Source organism: Frieseomelitta varia, unplaced genomic scaffold (genome assembly GCF_011392965.1).
Source record: "Frieseomelitta varia isolate USP_RPSP 00005682 unplaced genomic scaffold, Fvar_1.2 scaffold_834, whole genome shotgun sequence".
NCBI classification, from domain to species: Eukaryota; Metazoa; Arthropoda; class Insecta; order Hymenoptera; family Apidae; genus Frieseomelitta; species Frieseomelitta varia.
Window position 1 is genome coordinate 238409 of NW_025110628.1, and position 27846 is coordinate 266254.

Genomic DNA, 27846 nt, shown 5'->3' on the forward strand with positions numbered 1-27846 from the left:
AAAAAAAAAAAAAAAAAAGGAAAAAAGAAAAAATCAAGAGGAACGGGAACCGCGAAAAATGTTTTACAACGTTGAATATGCATAAACCGTGCGAGCCTAGTCTCGCGCTAACCTTTAATTAAAACTTTTAATTAAGGTTGACCCAAGAAATTCGATAGCATCGAACTGCCTTTGTGCCAGATACTCGACGTTTCGCGGGCTTTGCCTTTCGCGTCGAAAACGAGCGGCGAGTAAGAATTTGATTGGCCGGCGATCTCGATCGCGCGTCACACGCGCGGACAGAAACGTCCTCCTCGCGAAAATAATATCGCCTTTTGTCTACCAACGGGCAACCACCGAACAACCGATTCAAATTCAAATTTATAAACGTCCGGCCTGGCCAATTCGGATACAAAACGATTCTACCAACCGGAAAATACGCGTTGACAGTGTGTTTGCTTCTGTTGCGGGATGCCGCGATACAGGATTCGGAATCGCGGTCCAGAATCACTGACCAAAATTTGAATTACGTTCTCCCGCTTCGTTTAACCAGCTCAGTGAAAAAAGACGAGTCCAAAAAAAAAAAAAAAAAATATACGAGCGAAGTTTCATCGATCGTATATTTTTCGAATGATTCTTTGTTTCATCGCGTTTGTTTGACGTAACGCTGAAATTGACGAGTTACGTCACCGCATATTAGGAAACGTCGGTGAATATTTGATAGATCACGATTCGACATGTCCCAAATTGTTGGTTAATTTCGTCGCTCCTCACGCTCGAGCAATTATCCCAGATTTATTTCACGCTCGACGTTTAAAGTATTAAACGCAGATACGAGATTTCTCTCTATTTTCTGTCCTCTCCTTTGCCAAATAGAGAACGGAGAGTCTCAGAGGCAGAAAATCATAGAAACTCGATTCGAATCTGACGGAATTTTTGAGGCGCGTCGAGCTTTAATTAACAGTACCGGTGAGAGTATTTGCATGTTCCTGGCGTAGGTTCTAACCTACATCACACCCCGCGATCCTAACGTGCTCACGGCTCGCCGATAATTGCAGGCCACCGAGGTCACCGTCGAATTATTCATCCGATTTTGGTACCACCGAATGATCCAGACGAATTCTGATCTCTGCCCGATTAGGCATTCAGTTAACTCACTCTGCCGGAAGAAACTCCGATTTAACTTCGATCGAACGCGAACGAGTCGGCCGAGCGTCTGTTTACCCTTTTAGCCTGGAACCGGACTAAAAATGAATGCCCCTCTCTCTCTCGTTCTTTTCGTCGAAATTTAATCAAATCAACGGAGAGATATCGAAATAGCTTTGCTCGTTCAATTCGAAGCTGCGCAACAAATGAACTCGGTGAACGATAAGGGGAAACGTTATCTACGTTAACGATCGGCTCCTCGATAGGGATCGATAGGGAAAATTACTCTCGAGGCCGCTTGACGTCAATGCAATGGCCGCAGATTCGTTAATTAAACATCAATCAAGAAGAAGTCGTGGACTATCGTGGCGAGGTGAGGTAACGTCGCGAGATTATTTTCAAGAACAGACGTCAGACGACGTTCGATCGGCTAGACATCGCGATTCGTAATTTCCTACTCGGAAGCGGCGGACGATAGAAGCGGATGGATGAATAATAGTTGGCGCTTGACGTCTCAGACGCGAACCTGAACCAGCACGCGGATCCAGGGACGTTTGTTCGTGTTGTTTCCACACGAGTCGAACGAGTCGTTTGATTGCCTTCCAATGTTCCAATGTTCTCGGTGGCCTATGCACTCTTGACATTCAGTCAACTTATCTTAATTACTTTCACCTTTCGATGATCATCCACGGTCGCGCGTTTTTAGCAAAGCTTCATTCAAATCGCTTCGCTCGCGCGTTCAACAGCTCCGTCTCAACGAGAAACATCGATTTCAAGTCGACTATTCAAGTTGCAATTATTAACATAAAAGAGAGAAATATTTAAACGTAGATACATAAGTAATTGCGCAAAATACATAGACACATAATTATATACGTAGACACAAAAGTAATTCAAGGAAAAATAATATTTGGATTTGATTAAGAGTTTTACATTGATTTGACTGCATCAAGTATCACAGTAATACTACATTTTTTCCTCTGCAAGGAAAAAGCTCCACGTTTGATTATTCCAGCCTCAAAGAGAGAGAGAAAGAGAGAGAGAGAGAGAGAGAGAGAGAGAGAGAGAGAGACTGTAATCATGATTTTCTCCTGGTTTGCAAAGAAAATATATAGTCAAAGGAGGGTAGATCTTATTAAACCGCGTAGCGTTTTCCCACGACCAACTTCTCTTATCCGTGCTTAGAAAAGAGCTATGGACTCGTCCCAGTTCTTAGAATCGTGCCGTGTAACAGGGTTGAAGCTTTCAGTATATAGGACGACTTAACCAGCGATAAAGTTACTCGAAAGTCACGCGTTAATTACTAAAATAAAGTCACCTTAGTTCTTCCAATTATTTTCACTTTTACGATGCACGTACGTACGTACGTACGTACACACGGTCTGTACACACGGTTACAGAGATTGTTGCGTTGTTTATTAATTAAGACACAGGGACAAAGAAAAACGATCGACGCACGATCGACGTACACGTTTCGCATGAAAGATCAGAAGACGGTCGACAGAATTTCATTAACTTCTTCAATTACACTCCTACGCCCGAATTAGAGCGTGTTAATACACATCGATTGCGTGCACGACGGCGTATCGTTGTTTGCATCATTCACACCAACAACCGTCGCACACCTGCACGTTAACATTACCACGGTAACAATGTCTCGTCGAACCGACTGTATCTCCCGGGTTTATGCGCGGATCACTGTCACACCGAGGGACAGACATTTAGCTGACAATTAGACGTAACCGTGGACATCGGCATTGTAAGGCGCCCTGTGGATTGTAGATTCCACTTGATTATCTTAATTTCGCGAGATCGTTCCATTTAATCCCTGTTCTCTCATATTTATATTAAAATTTCTTTGACATCATCTTTCGTTCTATCAACGTCGTTCATTTCTACGATTCTTCTTCTCGTCCAGCGCGAAACAAAACGCGAAGAACCGCGGCATCGTTAATCATCGTTCTCGAAAGCCACCCTCCTCTTTACACCGTACTCCTCGCTCCGAATGAATATCAAAAGTTCTGCGATTCTTACACGTTACGTCTAATTTATCTAATTCCATAGTCTGGCACTTGGCGTCAATCGTAACAAGAAGAATCACGCTGCCATAAATCACTTCTTTAAAAAAACCACCACGCCCGTACACCTTCTGCTCTCAAAAAACAAAAAAAAGTATCAGAAGCATGGCTCATCGACTTTGTCTCCCCTCAGACACCCTCGTTTCTTTTCGTACGAGAAATTTGACCTTTTTTTCGCAGACGAGAAAGTTCCACGCGTCACCCCACCTCGAGCGTCGGCCGGATAACACTCCGAAAAAGGTATCGATCACGCCGCCGCATGACGTATTGTCCCGGAAAGCGGGTCGAGTCGCTTTAAAGTCCCGTCACGATGTCGCGTTACGTTCTTGATCCAATGTATCTCGATTCCTCTGGACGGAAGAAAAGCTCGGAACGACGGACGGCTCTCGGTTTCCGGTCGGAGATTCTCGCCGGACGTTCTCCGATCTGCTCGGGGACGCCGTTCGAAGATCCAACTCGAGGAACCGCCGCTTTTCGAGCCCGGATATTGACGCGAGCACGTCGCATTTCGGATTCGTGCCGCGAGATCGTGGAATTCCCACGCGGAGATGCAAATCTCGGACGCGTTATCCCCCTCCGGAGGAGATGCGAGGAGAAACGAGCCGGGTAAACCGTCCATCTCGCCGTCGTCGCGTCTATTCTGTTCTGTCTATTTTCACCCGCCGTCTCCGTCACTGGAGATCTCGGTAATTCGAAACGATTACGTAGAGTATCGGGAGATGGACGTGGTCGCGACGACTTTGTTATTTCTTTTAACCAGCTGCGCTGGCAACTGATTGCGGACCATAACGAGCGACCGAACCGTATACAATAATTCGTCGCTTTCTTTTTGAACTCGTCGGCACGATGTCACTGGATAGAAATTATTGAGAAGTTTTACTTAAATATACATAAAACTGAGAAAATATTGCAATTTTGGGACAAAGGATTCTCGACGTGCGTGGCACGTCATATTCCAGCGTAAGAGGTTAATCGCGCACGAGGATCGTCGTTGGCGAAGCTTAGACATATACTACTCTTAGATCACTTAACTTATTCAACGAAAGTAGATATCTATAGTTATATATAAATGTATGTACTGGGCAGTGAGACTGTGTAATCGGGTCATACACGATGGAGTTTACGACACGTATATTTCAACCAAAGTTGAACATGATTACTAACATTGGAACTACCGACGACTAAAACATAGAATTTCCATCAGAGATGTTAAAGTAAAAGAAACAGAAAATACACAAACTTTCATTTATGTATTTTACGAAGAATCATTCAAGTCTCCAAAAATCTATAAAGTATCTAAACGAAAATTATCAATTGGTCATTTTGACCATTTTGGTAGCTCTAGTGTTAACAAAAGAAGATGATTACATATAAAAAAAATCTATAAACACTGGCAGAAGCGCAAGTTATTTTGAACAAAATTGTTAATTTCTCAACATCTTCGTTAAGTACAATTTTCAGTCTCGAAATTAATTCAACAACCTATCCTAAAACTCTTGAACGAGAAACAAAATTGTGCGTTAATGCGTTGATCGAGAATTATTGGAACTAGGCTTCTATGAAATCGTTACGTTACTTGGCACGACTGTTTCTGCACATCGAAAAAGCTACACAGCTCTTTTCGTTTCGTACCGTTGGAAAGTTTCTTGCAAGGAATTAGGATGAAAGTGCATGTTGAGAGGGCTGATCCTTTCCACTAGCTGCAAGCGAATGCTTTTAACAGCGAAAGCGTATGAAACGTTATAAAAGTTGCGCGAGAAACTGTCCTTCTTCCAGCATTTCTTGAGCAAACTTTGCGAAACAAAGGTCTAGCCGCGGTGATTCGGGTCAGCTTAATTAAACCTCCGGAACGTTCTATTCGTGCTAACTGTCGCATTGTTGTAAGTTCGCGGATTTATTTGCAACGATCGTACGAACATGGCAAGAGTGGAAACAACGTACTCGTGATAATTTATCGCGTGGCTACAATCGGTTATTAATTGAGATTGCGTCACGCATCTCCTCGCTGAGGTTCGCAAGAACGAATTGAGAGACAAAATTTCTTTCACTTCGACGTTACGTCAGAGAGTTAGGATCTCGTGCTATAATATTATACAGAGGGAAGACGAGAAGCTTCTAGCAACTTCACCGAGGTTTGCGAAACGATTGGGAAAATCAGTGATAATTTCAGGAGGATAGAGGAACGCTCGAGAACGTTCTATCGATCGCGCGCTCCGGGAGACGCTATAAGACGGCTGAAAAGTTCAAGAGAGCCGCTCGCAACTTCTCCTGGGAAAGAAAGTTTGCGAGAGCCTGCCGGTGAATCGACCACCGAAACTTTTAAAAGGAGGGAAACGCGGTAGCGCTGATCTTCGAATGTTTAAAGCATCTGAAAGCGTCTTTCCGGCGTTTCATCCACCCCCCCCCCCCCCGTTTTCACTCTTTTCTCCTCTTCATTTCTTTTTTCTTTTTTTTTTTTTTCCAATTTTGAGATATCGCCGAGAAATGAAAATGCAATCGATGATTGATAACGAATCGTATGGTGATTGGGCGTGTTCCGACGGAACGATCCCGGGCATTACAATAAAAAAACGATTCAATTTCCGGAGGGATTCGGATACTCACGGAAACAGGAGCTGTGTGAGGCGCGGCTGCTTCCTGCGTGTGGTGAAGCCGACTGGGACTGGGGCTCGACCTCTGGGAATTCTGTCCACGTTGCCAGGATCCTCCTTTGTTATTGCTGAAATCAAATCAAACGATCGATGTTTTACCGTGGCCGCTGTCGTAAGGAAACGCATTGGTTCTTTGACAGGTAATTTTCGGACGATGGAGAGAGCCAACGAGCGATCGTTGTACAATCTCGACGAGGAAACACGCAGCTGGAATGCAACCGGCGGTGATTCACGCTTACGCGGAGACCTTTGACACGGTTCGCCGGAGGCTTTCGCGTTAACAAGGGGTAAAAATAGAGGTCAGCGAGCGATTAGATCGCGCAATAAATTATTTACAGGGCGAGACTTGTCATCGTGGTTAGGTAGTGGGTGATAAATTACGCGGCTAAAGGTCTCCGCGCGTGTGATTTACACGTTCGCTCGTCGATAATCGCCCTTCGGATACGTCGATATATTGCGACCGAAAGTGATCTGTGAGGTAGCATGATCTACGACCCGTACGTTCGTACGATCAAACCCGTTTGATCCTCTTGTTTGCCAATCGTCGGACGTATCAACGCTCGAGACGACGTTGTCCGTTTCGGCAACGGGGGGAGGGAATCCTCCTCGCGATTTAAAAAAACTCGTTATCGTCGATGCGTTCCGCGATCGGTGTATCTCACGCGTATCGCGGGCGCATCTCTCGACAAAAGCGTCACTTCGAACTTACCGACGTACAAAAGCTAGATAAGAGCGAATATATACAGCATACACACGGCGCCCTGGAATCACACATCTTTTGTTCCCCTTTCATAAATTAGAAACTCGCGGCAGACGCTTCTCGTTCGTCGCGAGCTTTCGGCGAAAGACGCGCCTGTCGTTTCTCAGCCGACAGTTCTCGTTTCGCTCGAAACTACTCCCAGACCGCGAGAAAAGATCCGCCGAGTCTCGACCGACAACCACCGGTAGAAAGTGGAATAAATCGATAAACTCCCGTCGGTGCTTCGCGATTCTTCGCTCACCGACGAAGACGATTCGCCTGTCAATCAGGCGAGAGACGCTCGAGAGCCTGATCGCGTTGGAAGCCGTGGAAAAATCTTCGTTTTGCCACGATGAAAATCAGCGTGTCACGACGCGTGCACGCGTGCACCGTCGCTCCTTTCGCCGACCGACGACCGGTTCGTTTCCTTCTCGTCGTTCGTTGAACGGGCCCCGTCACGTCGTTTGTCGCACGGCGATCTTCTCGCGCCGATAATGACGCATTAGGTCGGAGTGAAAGCACCGTGGGAATTGATTTTCGCGCGCTCGCGTGCCTCTCGCGGGCAGGAAACGTTCGACAGCCAGGTAAACTCACGTCGGAGCAATAGGTGGGACGATTAACGTCATTAACGTCATTAGGAGCTTTCTCAGAAGGAACCTGTCTGGTGAAGGGGGGCAGATTTCACGCGGAAACCTTGTTATCCACAGGATTTTTCCGCGTCGGCTGTGGCAATTACGTTTGTACGAGACGTATATTTGTACCCGGTACAAAAAGATAGCACAGTCTGAAAATTACTGAATTTCTTCCTATTAAACGAAGATTGTGTGCAATCTCTTTTGCATGCTTTTATCAACGTGTTTTATTTAAACTTTTTGCAATACATTTTGTGTTATTAACGCCAGAACTACCGACGAAAAAGTATAATATTTATGGCAAAGAAATTCAAGCGCAAGGTACAAGAAAAAGTTAATAATTCAATATAAAGGATACAAGCTTCTATTGATATACTTTATTAAAAAGTCGCTCGAGTATAAAATACACTGCTGTAAATATGTGAAATTTCCACAGAAAATTATAAATTAGTCATTTTGATCAGTCTGGTAGTTCTAGTGTTAAAAGAAATAGAAATATGGTAATATTTAGCACATTTCGTGAAAAACAATGGATAGAAACAAAAGAAACGATTACTGTTCAATACTTGGTATAACCTTTTTTACATTTAACAAAATATAGCTACCTAATGATTTTTTGGCTTGGTTCTTTCTACTCCTCCGCAAAATTTTTAAATTTTTAAATTCACTAATATTACGAATTATCTTTCATTCTGGTATATACAACCCTCGCCAAATTCCCCCAACAATTTTCTATGATATTTAAGTTCGAAGACTTGGCTGGTCATTCTAAACACGAATTCTTTTGTTTGCAAAGTATTGTTTCACTGCGTTATCATGTTGAAAAAATTTACTTATTTTCGGCAATTTGTGTTGCATACGTGTCAATTTGTTCGCCAATCATTTCGATATACTTTTTACTATTTAATTTTTCTCTAATAAATTTTATCTCCGTCTCATCTTAGTTATGATACCTCCCCAAATCATTATACCGTCGCCTCCCATGGGTCGACGGATCAGAAGTTATTGCACCTTTCGTAAATCATGATAATGGTGGAGGCCATCAGGTCCGTCTAAATTGAACTTCTTTTCGTCGGCAAATATGAGTGATACTTTGCCATTTTTTATCCGTACAATTTATGTTTCTCTGCAAATTGCGACACAACTTATGCTCTTGACCAAGGTTTTCGTTGCAATTTTCGTCGTTTCGAATGTTCACAATTCTTTGAAAGACGTTTCTGGCATTTGTCGTAGCTCCAACTTTCTCTGCAATTTGTCTTGCAGTCGAGCTTGAATTCGACGCTATTACAGCACGTATCATCCACAACTTTTTCTTTTTCCATAATTTATCGGGATTTCATTGCAGGAAATTCATTGTCACTTAACTGTCTCGGCCATTTTTGTCACGGGCTAACGTTTTTCGTTTAATTTCAATATCACGCGCATTTCAACTGGATTTAACTTCTTTTCGCGACCCATTTTCACAAATATTAATACGCACTTAACTGATTATAATTCGCACGAATGTTACGCTTACGATGGCTTCTGTACGACTGGGTCGTCTGCCTCAAGGCTACGGATTATAATATTTACATTTTCGTTTCGGTATTTCTGAGAAATTACGTGTCTCAGTAATAACATTCAACATAGTACATATATGTCCATCCACACCCCAAGGATACTGATGTAATAGCAATCTACGCATCTTCTCTCTGCTTTACGATGCACGATATAAGAAAACATTGGGTGTGCTATCTTTATACGAGAGGTGGGATAGATTCGAAGCGGTAGAAGAACGAACGTGTCGGTCGTTTGTGTAATTTATTTCGCGGCATAACAGCCGCATTCGAACTCGAATGTTCGACGTCGAACGCGTACGTGGCTGAATACCAACGCTCTTTAGTTAATATTTACCAAGAATACCGGAGGGAAACTAAAATGAGAAACAGAGAGAGAGAGAGAGAGAGAGAGAGAGAGAAATTCCAGCCACTCATTTCGGAAATTGAGACATCGAGACGTTGCAGGTGAATCATACGCTCGCGGATATTAGCGATGGCAACGCGCCGCAAGTATTTCTCACGCTGGATAATCTCGTCGTTATATACAGTTTCGTAATCGTCGGCGTACATAAATACGTATGTGCCTACGGGCGAACGAGGCCGGAACATATTGGCTGATTTTCGCGTAGAAAGTGCAAGGAATTCGGTCAATATTTCCAAGGCTGATGGAAATGAAATCATTTCCGCGCCACAGACAACGAAATCTCTCCGCTGGAGAGTCGCTGGACAAACATACGCTGAGAACTACACGCGTTTGTACTTATAATTATCTCGATTGTTTAACGCTTCGGGCTCGACTGCGACGCGAGAATCTTTCCGGTCTTGAGACACGCTTCGGATTTTTCAGTTGACTTCTGGATGAGGGGATTGCATGCTCTGTGGTCACGCGTACATACGTTTAATTCTTGTTCAATATTGGAAATGACGTTCGTTCTTTTTTTCCTTTTTCCTTTTTTTTTTCAGGAACGCTGCTTAAATATTGTTCTATACTAATTGGTATTTTCACGATGCAGAGACTAGTTATAATTTAACCGTGGTGTTTCGAAATTAACCAATTAACAGCAGGCTTTGCCGACGAGGAAAACGCACGATTTAGCGTAATTTATCTCGTTATTTAGTTCCCTCCCCAACAAATATTCAACACACGTGTTGTTGATTATCAACGAAATTAAATATCGGGTTGTACATTTACATCGGCGGTGAAAAATTTATTGTCTCCTAAGGACGATATTTACGAACGATATTTCACGAGAGTTTCGTTATCCGGTATTGAAATTCGAACAACGTCCAATTCGTGCAATCGCGTTTTTATTGCGGTCGTAATTAGTTCGAACACGTTCAAGAGGCAGAGGCACGTTCGTCCACGGAACGCAATTAAATACCCGATGATGGTATCGAAAAATTAGATTCGTCCGAAAAAAAGAGAAAAAGAGAAAAAAAGAAAAAGAATGAAACCACTGACCTCGCGCTCGGACACGCGAGACATTCCTGCCAAAGCTTTCAAAACATTTGCACTTTGTAACGAGTTACGTCCGAATTGAATAACTCTGATTTATGCAAACGCAATGTCGGTCCAGCACCGTCTAGGATATCGAAATATATTATTCCGTTTGCATAAAACTCGTACTTTGTCACGGCTGCCTCTAGAACGTCAACAATCTCGTTACTCGTTATTTCAACTTGCGCACGCGATATTAAAGAATTGTCCTGTCGCTCTTAATTACGTTCACCGAGAGGGAACATACATAAATGATTGCAAATAAATTTATGATAAATGCGTCACAACTCGCAGATTATTACAAATAAATTTATAAGAAATTTATAACAAACGCGTTATATATATAACAGTACAGAGCAAGATAGAAAAGAGGGAGAGTAAAATCGCGAGTCCCCGATTCATCGTCAACGAAAAAAAAAAAGGAAAAAAAGTTGAATTATGGGAAACGTAATCAACGAGCGAATCGGGAGTCGCATCCCATATTTATTCGAGCGTTTATTCCGCCAGGGGAGAGACGGGGATGTAAAATACGGGAAAGCCGACTAAAAAGGTGATCAGGTCGGCAAAGGGTTAAGAGCGAAGACTGCTAAGAGCGAAATTTATTCGACGACCTCGCGTATATCGTCGCTTTTCGACTGGTCTCGCATCGTTTCCCGTTGCCGTATCTTTCTTTCGACGATCGACTTTCCGACACGGCCGCGCGGATAAATCGACGCCAACCCTCCCGCGGCCAAATAAACAATCGTATTTATCACCACGTAGGTTTCACGTGGGTGTGCGCTGTTACCGAGCCGGGCAAGAACCGGTCGTAAAATCTCACTGGTTTCGCAATAAGGTTTCCCTCATCCAGCTGCGACACACCGGATAGATACGCAAGCACGTAGCTGCACGCTTCTTGTCTTCCGTCCCTTTTCTGCGAGTGTCCCGTGTTTCGAATTGATTTCAAAGCATCCCTTGCGCGTCACGTGCTGCGTAAAAATCCTTGTTACTCGTTACTCGTCTCTTACTTCTGACGAGTGGAATTCGTCACAGTCGATGGTACCGTGAAATCGAAAATTGCCAGCTTGCTAGCCGTTTTCTACGAAGATTTGTAATATCGTCGAACGGAAGCGTAAACAGTTAGGAGAGTGAGAAATCGTGAGGGAAGGAAAGGCATCCTTCTTGAAATTTTCAGCAAAAAATCCTGATAACAATATTTCTGTCGATTTCTTTGGTTTCAATGCCGATTACGACTAAAACCAGAGGAGTGTTTTAATGCGATGGCTGACAGAATTAGATTAGGTTTCGTAAAAATGCAGTGTAATGCAGGTACAACACGAGTTTTCATCGAATTTTTAAAACCTCTAAAAGATAGGAAACGTGACCTGCTCCGGCGCTGTTCTATACTTTTCAATTGGAGCGTCGACCTCAAACTCGCTGCTGCTTTTCGTTTCGGCATGTAGTTGAAATCAGCGTATCTGCGGGCTATATTTGAAACGAGGACCTCAACCGACCGAGGATCAACAATGACGTTTTCAACGACCGAGGCAAGATCAACACTTATCAGCACGCGTTGTGTTTCAAAAAACACTTGCATCGCAAGTCCCGACGTTTATAGCATGAATCAAGCGGGAAAAAATTTCCGCTGCAAACAATCAAAGTTCCCGTGTCAGGCTGCGTTTCTCGAGCGAAAATATTTCCACGAATTTTTTTCGCGAACTGGCGGCTCTCCCTTCTCGGAAAAACGAAAAATCCCGAATAAACGTACCAGACCTCGCGCCGGATCTGATTTATCTCTCGTACGAGCAATTCTTTCTATTCGTTCGCGCCGTGTTTTCCCGCTCGCGCGTCTCTTCCCTATCGAGAGTGTCAAACATCGATACCGTCGCCGTGCGGTGCGCCAGCACGTTCAATTAAACAGATTGAACGTAATAATTGCGAAACGTATAACCTAATTCAGTGCGCGGAATGGTATTCCGCAGAACTGGCTTTCCCATTTTCAAGGATAATACGCGATAACGCGGTCGTTAGAATGAAATTACGCTTATCGATACATTTTTTTTTTTTTTTCGGTATCGCGATAATTGGCACCAAATAACGAACCACCTTGAGAAACACGACTGACGTAACGTCGTTTAATGTGTAGGGTGGAGGAAGTCTCGTTATTCAGAATTCGAGGCAATTGTCACCTGCTGCGTGCTTCATGCGATTGTTGCGACGAAGAAGGCCAGACTTGGGACTATTTGTCTAATCTTGAGATAAAAAGGTAAAACATGAGCGTACGATTGTGTATGTATGAGTATCGAGTCGTGGCAGCAGGTCTTGAGAGAGTTAATATCTTTTTATCGTCACTGTATTCGGTCTTATTCAATTCTCTTTATAATTATTTATTAATTATTATATGTTATATATTTTAATATATAATTAATATAATATAATATAAATATAATTAATATAACTTTATAATTATTAATTATTTATTAATATTAACATTACTTAAATATTAATAAACTTTATATAAAGAAAGTCAGTAGTACAATAAAATTCACATTGAAGGACAATCATAAAAGGGATAGAAAAGATCCTCGGATCTTCTAAGAATTATGAGATCCTTAGAAAGAATAAGAATGCTATCTGAAGACTATAAATGACAGTTGGAAGTACAGACAAAAATTAATTGAATTCAACGCGAACTATTGAACGAGTCGGACGAGCTGCAGCGCTTTTGAACAAACGTCGACTTGTACAAGTGTATAACTATATAAATTGTATAATCATATATATATACACAATACACAATAAACCACGTGAGTTTTAATTTATGTTATTTTTCCCACATCCGTTTCCAATAATAAATCATAGACTTTCTAAAGAATCCATACGACACGCGGCTTCGACTAAGTCGGTTTTCATTACGGACAATACGTATAAGGAAAAAATTCTCCGAGACGACTTGAAAACTACAGTACCGGAACGTACCGGCTAATTAGATTCGAAATGGAACAAAGTGGACAACGTAATATCGTACGTAATATGTAAATGCCCGACCGCATTAACATTCATTTTACGAGGGCAAATTGAATTCGCTGCGGGCATAAATTTAATGTTGATACGCGACGGCGGATTGTCCCATAAATCGCAACGTACAATCGTGATTGACCGCTCGAGCGAAACGAAAAAAACTCGATCGAAAAAAAGATGAAGGAAATCAGTGTCGTGCACGTCACCGAACGAAACTTTCATTGCCGTCGCTGACTTTGGATGTGTAAAATCTCTCGCGGTTATAAATCACCGGACGGATGTGTCGAAAAGACAGAGCGACGGAGGCGCTCGTTTCTTGCCGCTCGTCGCTCATCGAAGTTGCAAAAAATTAGACTCGATTGCAAGGTGATATCAGCGAATTTCAACGCCGTACATGCTAACGGCAAAATAAATCTCCCCACGGATTCCGAAAAAACGTGGAATTTTTTTTGGAGAGCGAGGATCACCGTGACAAACACGTTCGTTTCGTTCGTTTTATCGAGACATTACGCTTTCCCGATATATACCCCGCGACGTTGGTGAGGTTTTCATCGTTGGAAAGTTACGATAATGGCAACTTTCGAAATATCACGATACCACTGGATGCTGGATGCGCAACTTCCGTGCGACGAAAATTACGATATCAGCAAATCAGCGGCTGGTCGCAAGTTACAGCTTGTCGACAAATTATCCGACCGGTACCGATCACGATACCAGCGAGTTTCCGCGTTGCCAGGTCGCGATAGTGACAAATTTTAGGGGATGCGAGACCTGGGTCAGATATATCGGCGGGTTTTCGGATCGCGGTTATGTAACTGCGAATTTATCGCCGGATTAAAGACCCGAGGGATGTAATACACTTTTCGCGATTGCGGGTCGCAAAGTGCTGGAAATTCGATTGAATTTCTCTTTTTCTCATTCTCGATTGTGGAGCGACTGGTTCTCCTCGGGGACGCCAAGTTTCGCCGACGTGTCGCGGTACTCGATCGCGATCGTCATTGCCGCGTATCAACCAGGTCCGGGGCAAGGATTCACGTCCTGAACGCGAGCCTGACCGAGCGTTCCCGTGAAAGTTGATACAGTCCTGCGCGACGAGTGCAGGACTCCACCGCTACACGACTATTGAATTTCAATTCACGATATCGTCGTCTGATTAATACGACCCGGTTAATTGTACCTTACAATACATGCACTTCCTTACGATCTATTTCACGTTGGAAACGCGACCTGTTCTGCCGCGTTCCGTTCGAACCTTCGAAACGCGCATCGATCTTCGGCCTCTGGCTGAATTTTTCACCGTTGTCAACGAAAGCATCGCGTACGCGTGCTGTCGATCCAGCGACGCGCAAAGAGAAGAGGAATTCGGGTGATCTGTCATTTACGAAGATTTTTTGCGGTGCTTGCACTTTATAGCTCTCGATCGATATAAGTTTGACATTTTTTTTTTTTTTACAGACGAAGCAAACAACATTTATTTCCGCGTGTGTTCGCTTAAATAACTGATTCACGTTAGAAACGGGGAATTCGCGAATAAATTGGCAACAACGTCAAAGGGCGATTGGAAAAGTGGGCAAGACAAAGTTGATATCGTGCACTTTTGTAAAATCGACTCAGTACGAGAGACGTAATGTTCAATCGAGAAATGGTTGTGAAAAACGTTTGAGAAAATTCGCAAAAATACGCGACGAAATGCAACTCGCTTAATATATATATATATATAGTATAATAAATAAGATATATATGTAGTATAATATATATATATAGTATAATAAATAAGAAAAGATCGTTAAAAGTTGATAAGAGAAGACCGAAGCAGCTAAATCGTTCGTGATGGATTTTCGCGTGTGTGCGGCGCGCAATCCGATTTGCCACTTCATATTCATGATGGCCGGCTGCGATCGTGCGTCGCGTGCTTTCAATAATACCCGAATAATCTTGACGTCCGAATCGAACTCTACACGCACGAACAATGACACTTAACGAGTGAGTACTCACCATTTCACGCTTGGCCTTTGCATGTACACTGCGTCGGCGCAGCTACCGTTTTTTTTTTTTTTCTATTTTTATTTCTCTTTCTTTTTTTATTTTTATTGATGGATCAACCGAGAAAGCGAGAAAGCTTTCATGTTGCATTTTACTATTTTACGAGTGTCTAACCGAGCAAACCGAAGATATGCGAATTACGTGGTACTTTCGAAACCACGAGTTTAATTAAGCGATCGAAGGATTGATCAAATACCAGAAACTCATTTGTTTGACGGTGTTTGAACAGGAGTTAGTAATCAACGGCTATAAATTTTCGTAACGTTTCCGTATGAATTGTAATTTCTCGTTTCGAGGAAGGCAAAAAAAAAAAAAAAAAAGGTAATGTGCATCCGCGAAGTGGAAAATCTTTTGCCAAACGTTAACAAACATTCCGACCGCGCGCAAACACGCGTAACGCGATTCCTCGAAAAGAAAGGGAAAAAATAGAGGTTGGAATGGTTCCAAAATCGAAAAAGAGAAACAGAGAAAAAATACAGCAGGTTGCTGCAGCTCTACCTGGAATCGCGTCTACCCAGTTTGTTCTCCCTGTAGTTTTTTCTCGCTCTTTGCCTCTCTTTCCCTTCTCTTTTTCCATTCCCCAGAAAACAGCTAGACCGTGAAATAAACTTCCCATGGTAATCTTCAAACTATTGACACGTTGGCGAACTAGAGTAGCCTCGTGTTCTGATACCAATGTCGCGAGCGAAACGAAAAAAATTACACTAAAAAGAAACAGAAACGAAATCGAAAAGAAAAGGGACAAGGGGAACATTTCCAGTACACAGAAGGAAGAAGGAAATCTTCAACTCGATTGCGAAACGAGAGAAACGAAACTAGCGAAAGCAGGAAAATGGCCACCAGAGTCGGTGAATCGGCGATCAAACGGAAGAACTTCTTCCCCGTCGTGAACGACGCGTCTCATCGCATAGCTCATCTCCACGAATTCGTGGTCTCGACAAACTTCGAGTAACGATTTTACCGGATTAAGTTCCCTCCGCTAAGAGGATTAACAGTTTGCATCAGTCGTTGAACCACGGTTCGCGTAAACTTGTATTCTTTCCGCGGAGATCCCCACGGGCACGTTTCAAGGAACGTTGGACCAAAATATACTCGTCGTTTGGCCATTTTCATGGAGATCGTTACGCGAGGTTAATGGTACGCGTTTCATGCTTCGTGCAACATCGAGGTCGCTGCTACTCGATGCGAATTGCCAAACGAATCGTTAATTATCGGTTGCGGTTTAACTAATCGATTAGAACGACGATAGAATTATACTTCAAATGGCATTTGCATTATCGCGGTCACTCGCGTTGTCGATAATAACGAATGTTCGCAATTTTCAGTCTGACGTATCTCTTTTTTTTTTTTTTTTTTACTTTTGCTTTTCGATAATTTGCGTTGTTATCGTTACGTAAAGAGTTACCTTTTGTTTGAGTATTTGGTATTTTACTTCGACCGGAGCGTAACGAGTGTTTCACGGTCCGTTTGAACGATCGTGGAAAAATTTCGCTTCATTACTCGGCTCGTGGCTTCGAACATCGCGTCGACGCGACGCGGCGGAACCGAACGCGCATTAAAATGATATGCTGCTCCAATTCGTTCGAGTTCGCGCGATCGCTAGCTCACTTTCCTCTCCCCCCATCCTTTCTCCCTCTCCCGATCGAGAACACCGTTAGGATCAATTCCGTAGACTTTTATTCCCGGCGATAACCGAAAGAGGATTCGGAGATTTCCCTCTAAACTTCGTGGCATCGTTCAACGTCAACCGAAAGGGATCAATTCCGATTCGAAGATTATATTTCTCTCATAAGAACGGCCGAGGTTGGTTTCTGAAAATTCGATTCAGGTGTATCGAGCCTCGTTTTTCTATAAATTTCACGGTACAATGCATTCCAGCTTGGAAGTTTCATTTGAAAATTCTCGCGAAGGGAATAACGTTTCGAAAACTTCTCGGGATCGGGCGCAGTGTGAAACGAGACTGACCAAAACTTGGGTCGATTAAGTCGGAGCAACGGCAAAGTGAAAATCTGCCTAATCAAGGACGTTCCACGTCTCGCTGGAAGAAACTTCTAGCATTTCGATTCCTATATCTATAGCGCAGAGGAGGAGTAACAAAAGTCGAATGGGCTGCAATGTGCATTCGCAGTTCCGTATAATCTTAGCTGTATTGCTCCGTCGCGAGTTTGGAGAACGCGGCGTAAGGGAGGAGGAGATCTCACGAGAAAATTTTTGATATCGCGTCTCTGAGATGAGAGAAGTGAACGAGACCCGGCTCTCTCTCTCTCTCTCTCTCTCTCTCTCTCTCTCTCTCTCTGCCCGTGCGCTTTATTTTCTCTCCACGGTGGAAGGTCATTGTCAGCGAAGAAAAGGGAAACGGCGACGGAGCAATCAAGACGCTCCGTACAAATGGTAGCAGGAAGGAAGAAGGAAAGGCAGGCTCCGAGGAATAATGAAAAAGAAAGTAAGAGGCAAGAGAGGAGAAACGGATGGTCGGGTGAATTCCGACGTCGTTGTCGCGCGTTGTAGAATGGCGACGCGTACGGCAAGGTGGTTTTTCTAAGGCCACGTTCACACAGAACGGATGCTTCTTGCGTCTCGTTCTCACAGTTCTCAGAAAGGTCTCGCGGTATACACGGCCACAGTGTTGCCTTTGTTTTTGTAATAACGTCGCGTCGCGAGTTCTCTGCTTGAATTTTATTCTTTTTTTTTTTCTTCTTTCTTTCTTGTGTTTCGTTGTACGTCGTTGGACGCTTCTTATCTCTCCTCGTGGAACATCCAGCTCCACGTGGAATCGCGTCGCGGACGAGACTTTTTCGATCGTTGGCTGTTGCGAGTTTCAGCATTTGTTCGGAAAGTTTCATTAAGCGTGTTCGAAGTTTATTCGAAACACGATTGTACGCACGTTGCGGGAAGTTGAATTCCAAACTAGCACCGTGACGTGAAAAATGTGTCTCGTGGGGACGATAAAAACGTGTCTGAGTTTCATTTCGACCGTTTTCCTCGGTACTTTTAGACGCAGGCTCGATCTGTAAGTTAAGTCAAACTCGAAGTTGCTTCTCGCGAGTTAAATGGAACAAATCCGTTCGGTCGGAAAGGATTTAGATTGCAAAGAGATACGTCGGTTTTCAGAGGTTTTCAACCTGGAATTCTTCCTTCCTCTTTCTTGCTTCTTTTTGGTTTTGTCCTGCCTTTTCTCTTTCCGTATTTACAAAATAAATATATAAATTAATAAATATAATAATCGCGTTAAATTTAAAACGATCCGATCGAAGTTACAAATTGACCGGAGCACTCGGAGATCTCACGACAACTGGCCTCTGGCAAAAATCTCGCGAAATTCCCGTTGAAAACGGGCCGGCCCGTATATGTTTTTGCCTGTGGCGTGTATAAATGAAAACAATGGATTACACGATCGAATCGATAGTAACAATAGGTCGCGGGGCTTGCGAGCGAACGGTGAACAACGTTCCAAGAGAAAAAAAGGCGATTTCGACGATCAAAACGGTTCGCATGAAAAAGCGACCTAACGATTCAACGGTTCGCGTTTGAAGCTTTCTTCCCAGTCTTTTCCTCTTCTTTTTTTCCCCCCTCTTTCTCTCCGCCGACGTGACGGTTTTATTGTCCCGTCACGTTTCTTAATTATCGACCTGTTATGCGTCTCGAGATAGGTTGAGAATTGCTGTGTCAAAAGAGTGGCACAGAAGAGCGCACTTGTCTCTCGTTCGCGACTACAGGCATTAATCTCAATTCTTCGACCTCGACCTCGATGCGAGAACGATTTCAAGCGGCGAAAGAGGTCGGATGCAGCTGCGGGGTTCAAATTATTCTCCATAGATTGAAATCCCTTTTCTTTCGCCGGATCAACGGCGACGCCCGGCAGAACGAACAATTGCGAAACTTCATCGATGAGATGTAAACAGCTGCGAGCGTCGTGGATGTTTGAATCGTTCGCTACCGGGATTCAAGCGTGGTCCATAGTATCACCAGCGATACTTGGCGGAAATGATCGAAGAAATAATTCGAGACACGGGATCCTCGATACCTTGACAAGATCTTAAAGGACGCTCGTGCCCGTCGAGACACGACGTCGTCGATTATCGGGTCAGAAGCTTGCGATAATGGGAGGAAGGGTGGACTTGGACTCGGCGAAATGTCGATATCGACCGAGCGTCTGACACAGAATTCGACACTCATAACCACCGGATCGTGGAATCGCAATATCAACAATTCCTCGTCAGATCGTAAGATCCGAGCGGCGCTGTTTGATTTCGAGTCGTATATTCGCCACCGAATTCGTACGAGTCACGGTGCGCAGAAAGAATCGACGTCTCGCCACGAATACCAACTTTTCGGTACTGTTACGTACGTAACCGACTCTGTCTGGTGGAATCCGTGTCACGTGCCGTCGATATAGTTAACTGGCAGGCTGTGGAAGCCGATATTGTCAGCGAAGGATTACACGAAACCCGGCTATCTACCATTTAAAGTCCTTGTACTCGATTTCGAGTCGGCGGTCCAAATAGTATCAAGGTTTTTGCGAAAGTTTCGTCAATATCGAGTGCCAGCCTCGAAAAGCAAGCTACACCGATTCACACATACACACACACGTGGACACGTGGCGCGACGATATCGTGATCCCGCCATTTCCATCAAATTTCCAATTTTGCCTGTTCATGGTTAAACGTTATCTACCTTACGAAGGAGCCAATCTTTCGATCGAAGCCGCCCGCAATTAAAAACAACACGAACGGCCGTTATTGGCTCCGAACGAATGCCAGCCAGCCAACGACGAATAATAATGACCGATACGTGACCGACATGCCTTCGGCCCCTGATGCACGTTGGCCAGGCTATTACGAAGGGAGTCGGAATACTAAGAGTAGAATCAACGGTTTAATCATGCGAGGCGCACACGCGCGTACAATTTATCCGAGCGACACGCTCTTTTTCGTTGAATGCAAACAAAGAATCGTGGTTACGTGGCACGCGCCTCGGACATCTCTTCGCGTTAACGCCAATTTCGTTCGATTCCTGCGTTTCCGCTTATTTTTGTCATGCCGATCTCCAACCTGCGTGTATATCTTCGAATCGGTTCCTCTCTCTCTCTTTCGATCAGGAAAATAACGTCGTATAAATGCACGCGTCGATGCAAAAATGTAACACGGTCCACGAGCCTTTCTTCGAGGCTCGAACCTGTATCAAAGTAATCGTTTCAATCTATCTTCCCGTCGAATTCGATGCATACGAAAGAAGAGGGCGATCGTGAACGACGTCTGAACCCGCTTACCGAACCAGCTAGTCGGGAACATTTTCTCTTTCAAAAAAGAGATCTTTTGCTTCCCATGTCGTCACGATTGCGACTTCTTTTTTTTTTTTCTTTCTTTCTTTCGTGCAACGATACAATGACACTCAAAACGTGTGGTATCTCGTTTGGACGATCGACGCCGATACCGATCAGTGGTGTCGCGCGATTTCGTGCACGACGTGAAATTAATTACAGGACAGTCGATCGTTTTCTTCGACGCAGGGATTCGCGAGCCGGACACAGTGTTGCACGTCCAACAGAGTTGCGTGTAAGCACGTCGTATCGGCAGGCAGCTGCTGTCCAACTACCGATACCGCGTCTCTCTGAACCGGTTTCTGCGCCGCGTGTAAAGGGCCGTTTATCGGCTATCAAGATTTATGCTAATTTCACGATATCCCTGCTACAGCGAGGCAATGATGCATCGCGCGTCTGCCTCGCGACAACGCGAATCTTGCCATCGCCACGGGGAACGTGGCAATTTGGCCGAAGCCACGAGCACTGTTGCGCTCAAGTTTATCGTCTCGGACAGTGTAGAGCGTAGAGATTTTAACCTCTTGCGCTGGAACGACGTGCCACGCCAAATTGCAACATTTTCTCCGTTTTAAGTACATTTAAATGTAACCCAGGCAAAATAGATGATAAGTCTGTTACTTCTTAATAATTTCAATTCAGTTACATTATACCGACGAGTTCAAAAGGAAAAGAAAGCGACGAATTATTGTACGGTTCGGTCACTCGTTATGGTCCGCGAACCAATTGCCAGCGCAAGGGGTTAAAAAACGTTTAATTGCCCACAACATTTTTTCTTTCTTTCGTCTTTTGATTTAAATTGAAATAATTTGGAGATTTCGAGGGATCTCTCAAATACGCGGTGATAATGGTAAGAAGAATTGAAAATGGGGTGCAAATATTTACTCAGAGAAGTGAGAGATACTTGAACGAAAAGGGACTGTTAACTGGCCTACTCGTTCGATATTTTTCTATAAGTCTGAAGAGTGACAGAAGGAAGAGGGTGAATCCGCTCCCTTGGAAACACATGTGGCACGTGTGCGTGCTCGAGTTCCTTTCTTCAAAGGAACCATAAACGGATGTCCTTAATCACGATTTTCACTCGTAACGTCTCTCAGCTCCCTGTTGTGTCGGATTTTTTCCGAGGCTCAGGTATAAAATAAAATAGTCGACGTTGAAAGAATTGGAATAAAACGACAATGAATCGCAATAAAAAGAGTTGTTTGTAATTTTTGTCCGAAATACAAAAAATCAACGATCGTATTATTATCGTATAGGATAACATAGATATTACGCTATTCGTTTCGCTTAATTTTCCGAGAAAGCTGGAATTCCATCATACGGTCGTATTAATCGGCCGAAACTCGTTTGACTTTGTCCGCACTAGACGAAATATACGCGAATCCAGCAACCAACGGAGAAGCATTGTATATTTTTTCTTGTGAAAGGAAATATGTCTTTCGAAGTACATGGGACAGCAGCTGGTATGCAACTTAAATCCGCTGCATCTGGACCGGTTTCAGGCAGCTAGGCAAGGATGAACGACTCTGCGGAAAGAGGGTGCTTTTATTCTACGAAAAAGGGAAAATATGGCACGCGAGTCGTGTGCCGCCAGTCTAGATGCGGGTGGATGTACACACTATTCCTATACACGCGCACGCAGATAGATAGATGCGTTGCCGCTCCACCTCCCCTTCTTCATTTTTCTTTCGACAAAACAATGGATCATTGATCACTGTCAATAAAAGGAGGCATTAAGAAAAAAAAAAAAAAGAAAAAAAACGAACGCACGAACCACGTAAGAAAACACCGAAGTAACTTTTCCCTCCGAGCCATAACGTTCCTCTTAGAAGGGTCGCGTTACCTGTATAAAACCTGCTCAGCTGACATTTACCCGCTCTTAAAGAGACAACGAAAAACAACATTTACGTTTTCGTGCGATATCGCCATTCAAGATAAGGTCACAACGTTGCGAAACGTTGTAAAACGCGAGTATAAATATCGCGGCAAATTCTGTATATCAAAGTTAATTTGTCGAGCAAGTCCTCCAGTTGGACATCGATAGCCGAAAAATGGTTTCCAAGACCAAGACCTCGTTGGAAGATATCAAATCGCCTAAACGAGGGAAGAATCGTGGCGCACAGCTGTCGCGTGCCTCGCGCGAACATCTGCTCCTACCTGAGCCTTCTGACTTCCCCGGGCTATTCCCTTTTCCTGCTGCCCTCACCCCCGTGTTATTATTTCTCCACGATTTTTCCCCCGCGGCCAGTGGCGCTTCTTTCAACGTTCACCACCTGCCGGTCGCGCCGTGGAATTTTATACAACCCCGGCAAGGTGATCCGTAGGACGAGACCGATAGTGAAATTCTATGAACCGTGGCGAGCGCTCGTCACGCTCGAGTTTCCTCTTCCTCTTGAATCTCTTTTTCTTTCTATTCTCTCGAAAGTAACGTGTGCACGCACATCTGCATTTTCCCGCAGCCGGCAAAATCCTTGAGAATTCACGAGGCTCGCTGCACGCCAGGCGAAGTAGCCAGTCGATAAAGGTGAACGATTAGGAGTACAACGTGTACGAGAAAATCGGTTTCAGAACCGAATTTCTGTCCCTGGCAAGTTCGTTATCGTTGCGAGATTGCAGGCTAAATCGAGGCATTCGTTCTGGGAATCTCGATAACGTTCGCCCTCCGATCACGTCACACGACAGTATCGATTCGAGGTTATCTAACAAGGTCAGTGAACCTCCTTGACCATTACGGAGGACGCAGCGTATCGATTCCCGTCCCCGTGGCCCCGACTTCGAATAAAAGATGAAAGTAATCGCAGGCCAGGAATCGATTTTTCCAGCCAAACCTAAGGAACGTTTATTGCCTCGGCCTGGAAACAGGGAACGATCGTCATCATTCCGCCAGCCACGTAATTCTACGTCTTGTCGAACGGACGTGATTTTACATTGCACGATTTCATTTCTCCACGCTAAAACCCCGCCGGTTCGTTGGCAACCGATTCGATGCAAATATTTGTTATTATCGGTTCGTTCGCGTAACGAACGCGTAACGAGAGGAACAGCTTTCGAAAAGCCGCTTTTAATGAAGCAGATTGCACACCGACGACTATCAAACGAAACGTTTGACGTTTGATAGCCGAGCCTCTGCGCTCCAGACAGGTTTGTGAAAACTGTACTTGCAACAGGGACACAATACCGAAACAACTGGCCGGACGATCGTTCTCGAAAATCAAAAATTGACGGCGAAATTTCTCCGAAAAGCGGGAACTTATCATTAATTCGGGAGGATTTGATTTATCGAGAGGAGCACAGGGCTAATAATTCCCGGAATATTCGATTAAATGTTTTGTCACTTGGGTACCGATGCCGCGGTATATCGTTCGCATAAATTATATAAATCGACTAGTAGACTCGTAGGCAATTAAGATCGGCAATTTCTACGAAGCGCTGTATCAAAACTCGAGTTGACAATTCTGTCAAGAATCGAAATGACTAATTTCAGCGGATTAACTACCGGCTGTTTCATCGAGTCGCGTTCTACGTCTGGCTATAAATTTCGAGACTTTAATTACCTCGCTCTCTCTCTCTCTCTCTCTCTCTCTCGTAACAGTTATTTCCTCCTGCATTAATTATATTCGACAAAACGAGCGCGCACGTTTCCAATTTATCGACTCCTCCTCCTCCTCCTTCCCCTATCGCGCGTACTCGCAGCCAATGGAACATTATACCAGCCGTTAAAATCATTTCGTTTCGTTTCGTCTCGATTGAACGCGTAGTCTCGGGATAAAAAATCGCTGGACGTTTCATCGACGCGCTTCGGCCACACGTTTCCAACGACAACGCGATCAACCAACGTCCGAAGGAGGTATCAGATTTTTTTTCCTAACCATAGTCGTCCGTATGCGGTTATATCACCGTATTATGCTCGCGGGCTCGTTACTGAAGCGCGGTTGCAATTTAGGAGACTTAACGATCCTTAATAAGCGCTTCGAAACATTTCAAGAACGCTCGATTGATTGTTCGCTCGATGCCCATTACTCCCGAATTTCTCCCGCGTCGTTAATCTTCTTCATCTATCCGCGGTTGCTTCCCTTGCGGAAATGGAAAGAAATTTTTCGTTGAGACATGCAAACGACACTCGTGCATTCGCCATCATGTCGTCAAGTCGCCCGACGAAGCGGTTTTCTCTTACGCACGGTGACCATCCATTAGCCTGCGCGACTGACGTTGACGCGCGTCTCAATCGAACGACGAGAGTCGCCAATTTGCGTGTCACGCGGTGCAACCAGTGCACAGGTGATCGCGATGAAACTTATCTCGAACTGACCTCGAGGTTCGAAACGATTTTCGGTAGTTTTGGTTGAAATCGGTAGAAACGACACGAACACTGCGCGTTACGTGGAAAACCAATAAAAGAGATTTCCGGTTCGTACGATCTTCAAAATACACCGTAGCGTGGTTAATTGGGACGAAAGGTGCACTTCACGGTCCGATGATCAAGCGGAACTCGGCGGTGGTCTAGGTAATTGAGAGAACGATAACCGTAACTTTAGTAACTAATAAGCTTTAAAACACGTCTCTGACACGATTAATTTGTTATACGCGCGAATATCTTCGCGTTACCTCTCTCTCTCTCAACGTGCTTCTCGCAATTATCGCGAGCAAAATGTAGAGCAACGCGATTTAACTCTTTCGATTGGTGGAATTCTAACGTGTCTCCCTCTGGTTGATCGACTTCACGTGTGTTGAACGAGAATTTTTCTTCTTCGAAATTACCAAGCTTCGTTGAATTATAATCTTCGTTGGATTATACGCTTTACACTTTCGATCGAATTTCCTGCACTTGCTCGTCGCGCCGCAACGAAACCCTCTCCCACGCACAGTTGCGTGAGTTTACTTGAGCTTAACGACGAGGTCGCGATAACTCGGAGTCAGCGCAAGTGCGTTGACTGGCGCAGTTCGAATTGCATTTGCATGGCTAATTCGTCGTAAGAGGGAAATGGCACCGTCGACATTATCAGGAAGTCGTACGGACAAAACGTTGCATACAGATAGCCGGTCCTCCGCTGTCCGTATTTGCTCGCCAGTCTCGCCGCTGTGGCAAAGAACTTGCGCCATTTGCATAGTGTTCGTACGCGTAACAAGGAATAACGTTACAAATGGAAAATTTCTTTGCAACTACTTCAAATTCGTCGAATATATCATGTCACGTAGACAGATTTCCCATTTCAAATTAACTCTTTCGCAGATTAAATTCACTCCTTTACAAAACAGATTCACCTGATTTAAAAGTGAATAAATACACCTCATTATTTCTACCACTATAGTAATTTCTAACGATAAACTATATTGAAGAAATTTGTTCAAAATTTAAATTCTGTGCAAGAAATATTTTGGCTGATTCTTCAAACCATGAACATCTAGTATATAGATATTATTAATAATTCTGTTGCAACTATCATTCCTACAGATTGTCATAATTATTACATGAATGTGTATATAAAACTATCCAAACACCTACTTTTTGTGTTAAACAGTGAAGTATTTTATGTCATTCTACGTTACTTTTTCTCTAAATATCGTTACATACGTGGAATAAAATTTTTATTTCGGAGTAATAACTTTACGTCGGATTTTATTTTTATTACAACAGCCTAAGAAAACAAATTCGATAAGAGGAAAACTTGATTTGCAAAAGGATCAATTTAAAGTGCGAAACCTCTCATTAAAGATGATTGAAATGACATTGTTTTTGCTCGTAATTAAATTATGAATAGGGGAGCAATCAACGACTCTAAAGAAATAAGATTCTTCGAGGAATCAAGCGATACAAAGCAACACTTGTTCTCGCCTTTTGTTCGCCAGAAACACCCTCTTACCGTAAAATTTCCGTAAAATTAATTACCAATCACAGACGCGTTAATATCACCGTTATTCCGCCTCTGTGGCCGCGAACTTCAAAAGGATGTTTACGTTGATAAACCGTATTGAATCGGTTTTCGAGAGGAATCGCGTAATTATCTAGGAGCAAACAGGAGCTAGCTGAATCAGCAGCCCGCTCAAGATTCGGCCCGGGATTGAAATGTATTTGCACGCGTACACACGCGGAGCTATTTGGAAACGAATTTTCCAACCCAGAAACGGCAGGAAGACGAGTTAAATGCGACACTCGGAGAAAACGGGGCAGCCAGTTTCACGGTGTTTCCGGCATCAACTCGAATTTCAGGCCGGCCTCCCGCTGCATTTTCATTCCCATTAATTCCACCGTGCGAATTTCCGGGATAGTTTAATATCAGAAGCGAAACGGCTGTTTCGAGTGTTATTGTCTACACGCCGGAGGATGGTTCAAAGGCTCGTGCTCGCGCGTTCCTTTTTATCACCCCCCTTTTTTCACCATCTAGCTTGGACGGTAGCTTTTTTTCATCAGTTTCTTTTCTTACATTTGCGAGTCTCGGAAAAATTTTCCTTTTTCCTCTCCAACTCGATCGCACGATCTCCACACACGAGCGCCAGATCGTGTCCAATTTTCATCGTTTCCTCGTCGAGTTAAAACTTCGGTAATTCAGTTACCTACGCTTTGGCCTCCGAGGAAGATATTCACTATTACACCAGGCGGATCGATAGTTATCGGAGGCAAGTTTTTTCTTTTTTTTCTTTTTTCTTTTTTAATTAAAAACTCGCCGCACGTCGACAGACATTTTTGTTTGGAACAAACTCGCTGGGTCACTTGTCGCGTTTTTACAAACTAACTCGTATTTACAGCGCACAAAGTTGACAAGAGTGAAAAAGAAAGATCGAGGGAGTGAAAAGTACGCTGATTGAAAAATCTGATTACACCACGATAATAAACAATTCTTTCAAAGTTCGAGCAGCTGGATAAAAAGTTCAATCTCCCATTCTCCCTGCGAAACTTCGTATTAATCACGCGTTGGTTGCCCCGATAATAAACCGTAATCACAGCGTTGGTTGCCCCGAAATAAAAGCAAATGATAAAATTACACGAGACAAGATTACTACGCTTCCCTTCTTTCCTCTCTCTTTTTTTTTGGTCTCTTTCTCTCTCACAGAGCTCGTTAAGTATTCATGGAACGATCTTTTGAACTTTCACTGGCGGCGGAGCCAGAGCGAGGCACGGCCTTAGCCATTTTTGTCACCTAACGCTAGAAGACTAGAGTTTAATCTATCCAGCTCTTAAATTACGTCCACAAAAAAAAAAAAAAAAAAAAAAAAAAAAAAAAAAAAA

The 27846-nt window shown here is 43.7% G+C and overlaps 1 protein-coding gene across 5 annotated transcripts in view; it reads right to left on the reverse strand.

The window, feature by feature from the left end:
• The window catches only part of LOC122536427 (filaggrin), a 136100-nt gene that overhangs the window by 20191 nt on the left and 88063 nt on the right, over positions 1–27846 (reverse strand). For all 5 annotated transcript variants that reach the window (XR_006308400.1, XM_043668793.1, XM_043668790.1 and 2 more), the window contains exon 9: positions 5808–5922. Coding sequence is in view for 4 of the 5 variants with exons in the window: in XM_043668793.1 (XP_043524728.1) it covers positions 5808–5922 (115 nt within the window). In the remaining variant the exon portion in view is untranslated. The remainder of the gene's footprint in view (positions 1–5807; positions 5923–27846) is intronic.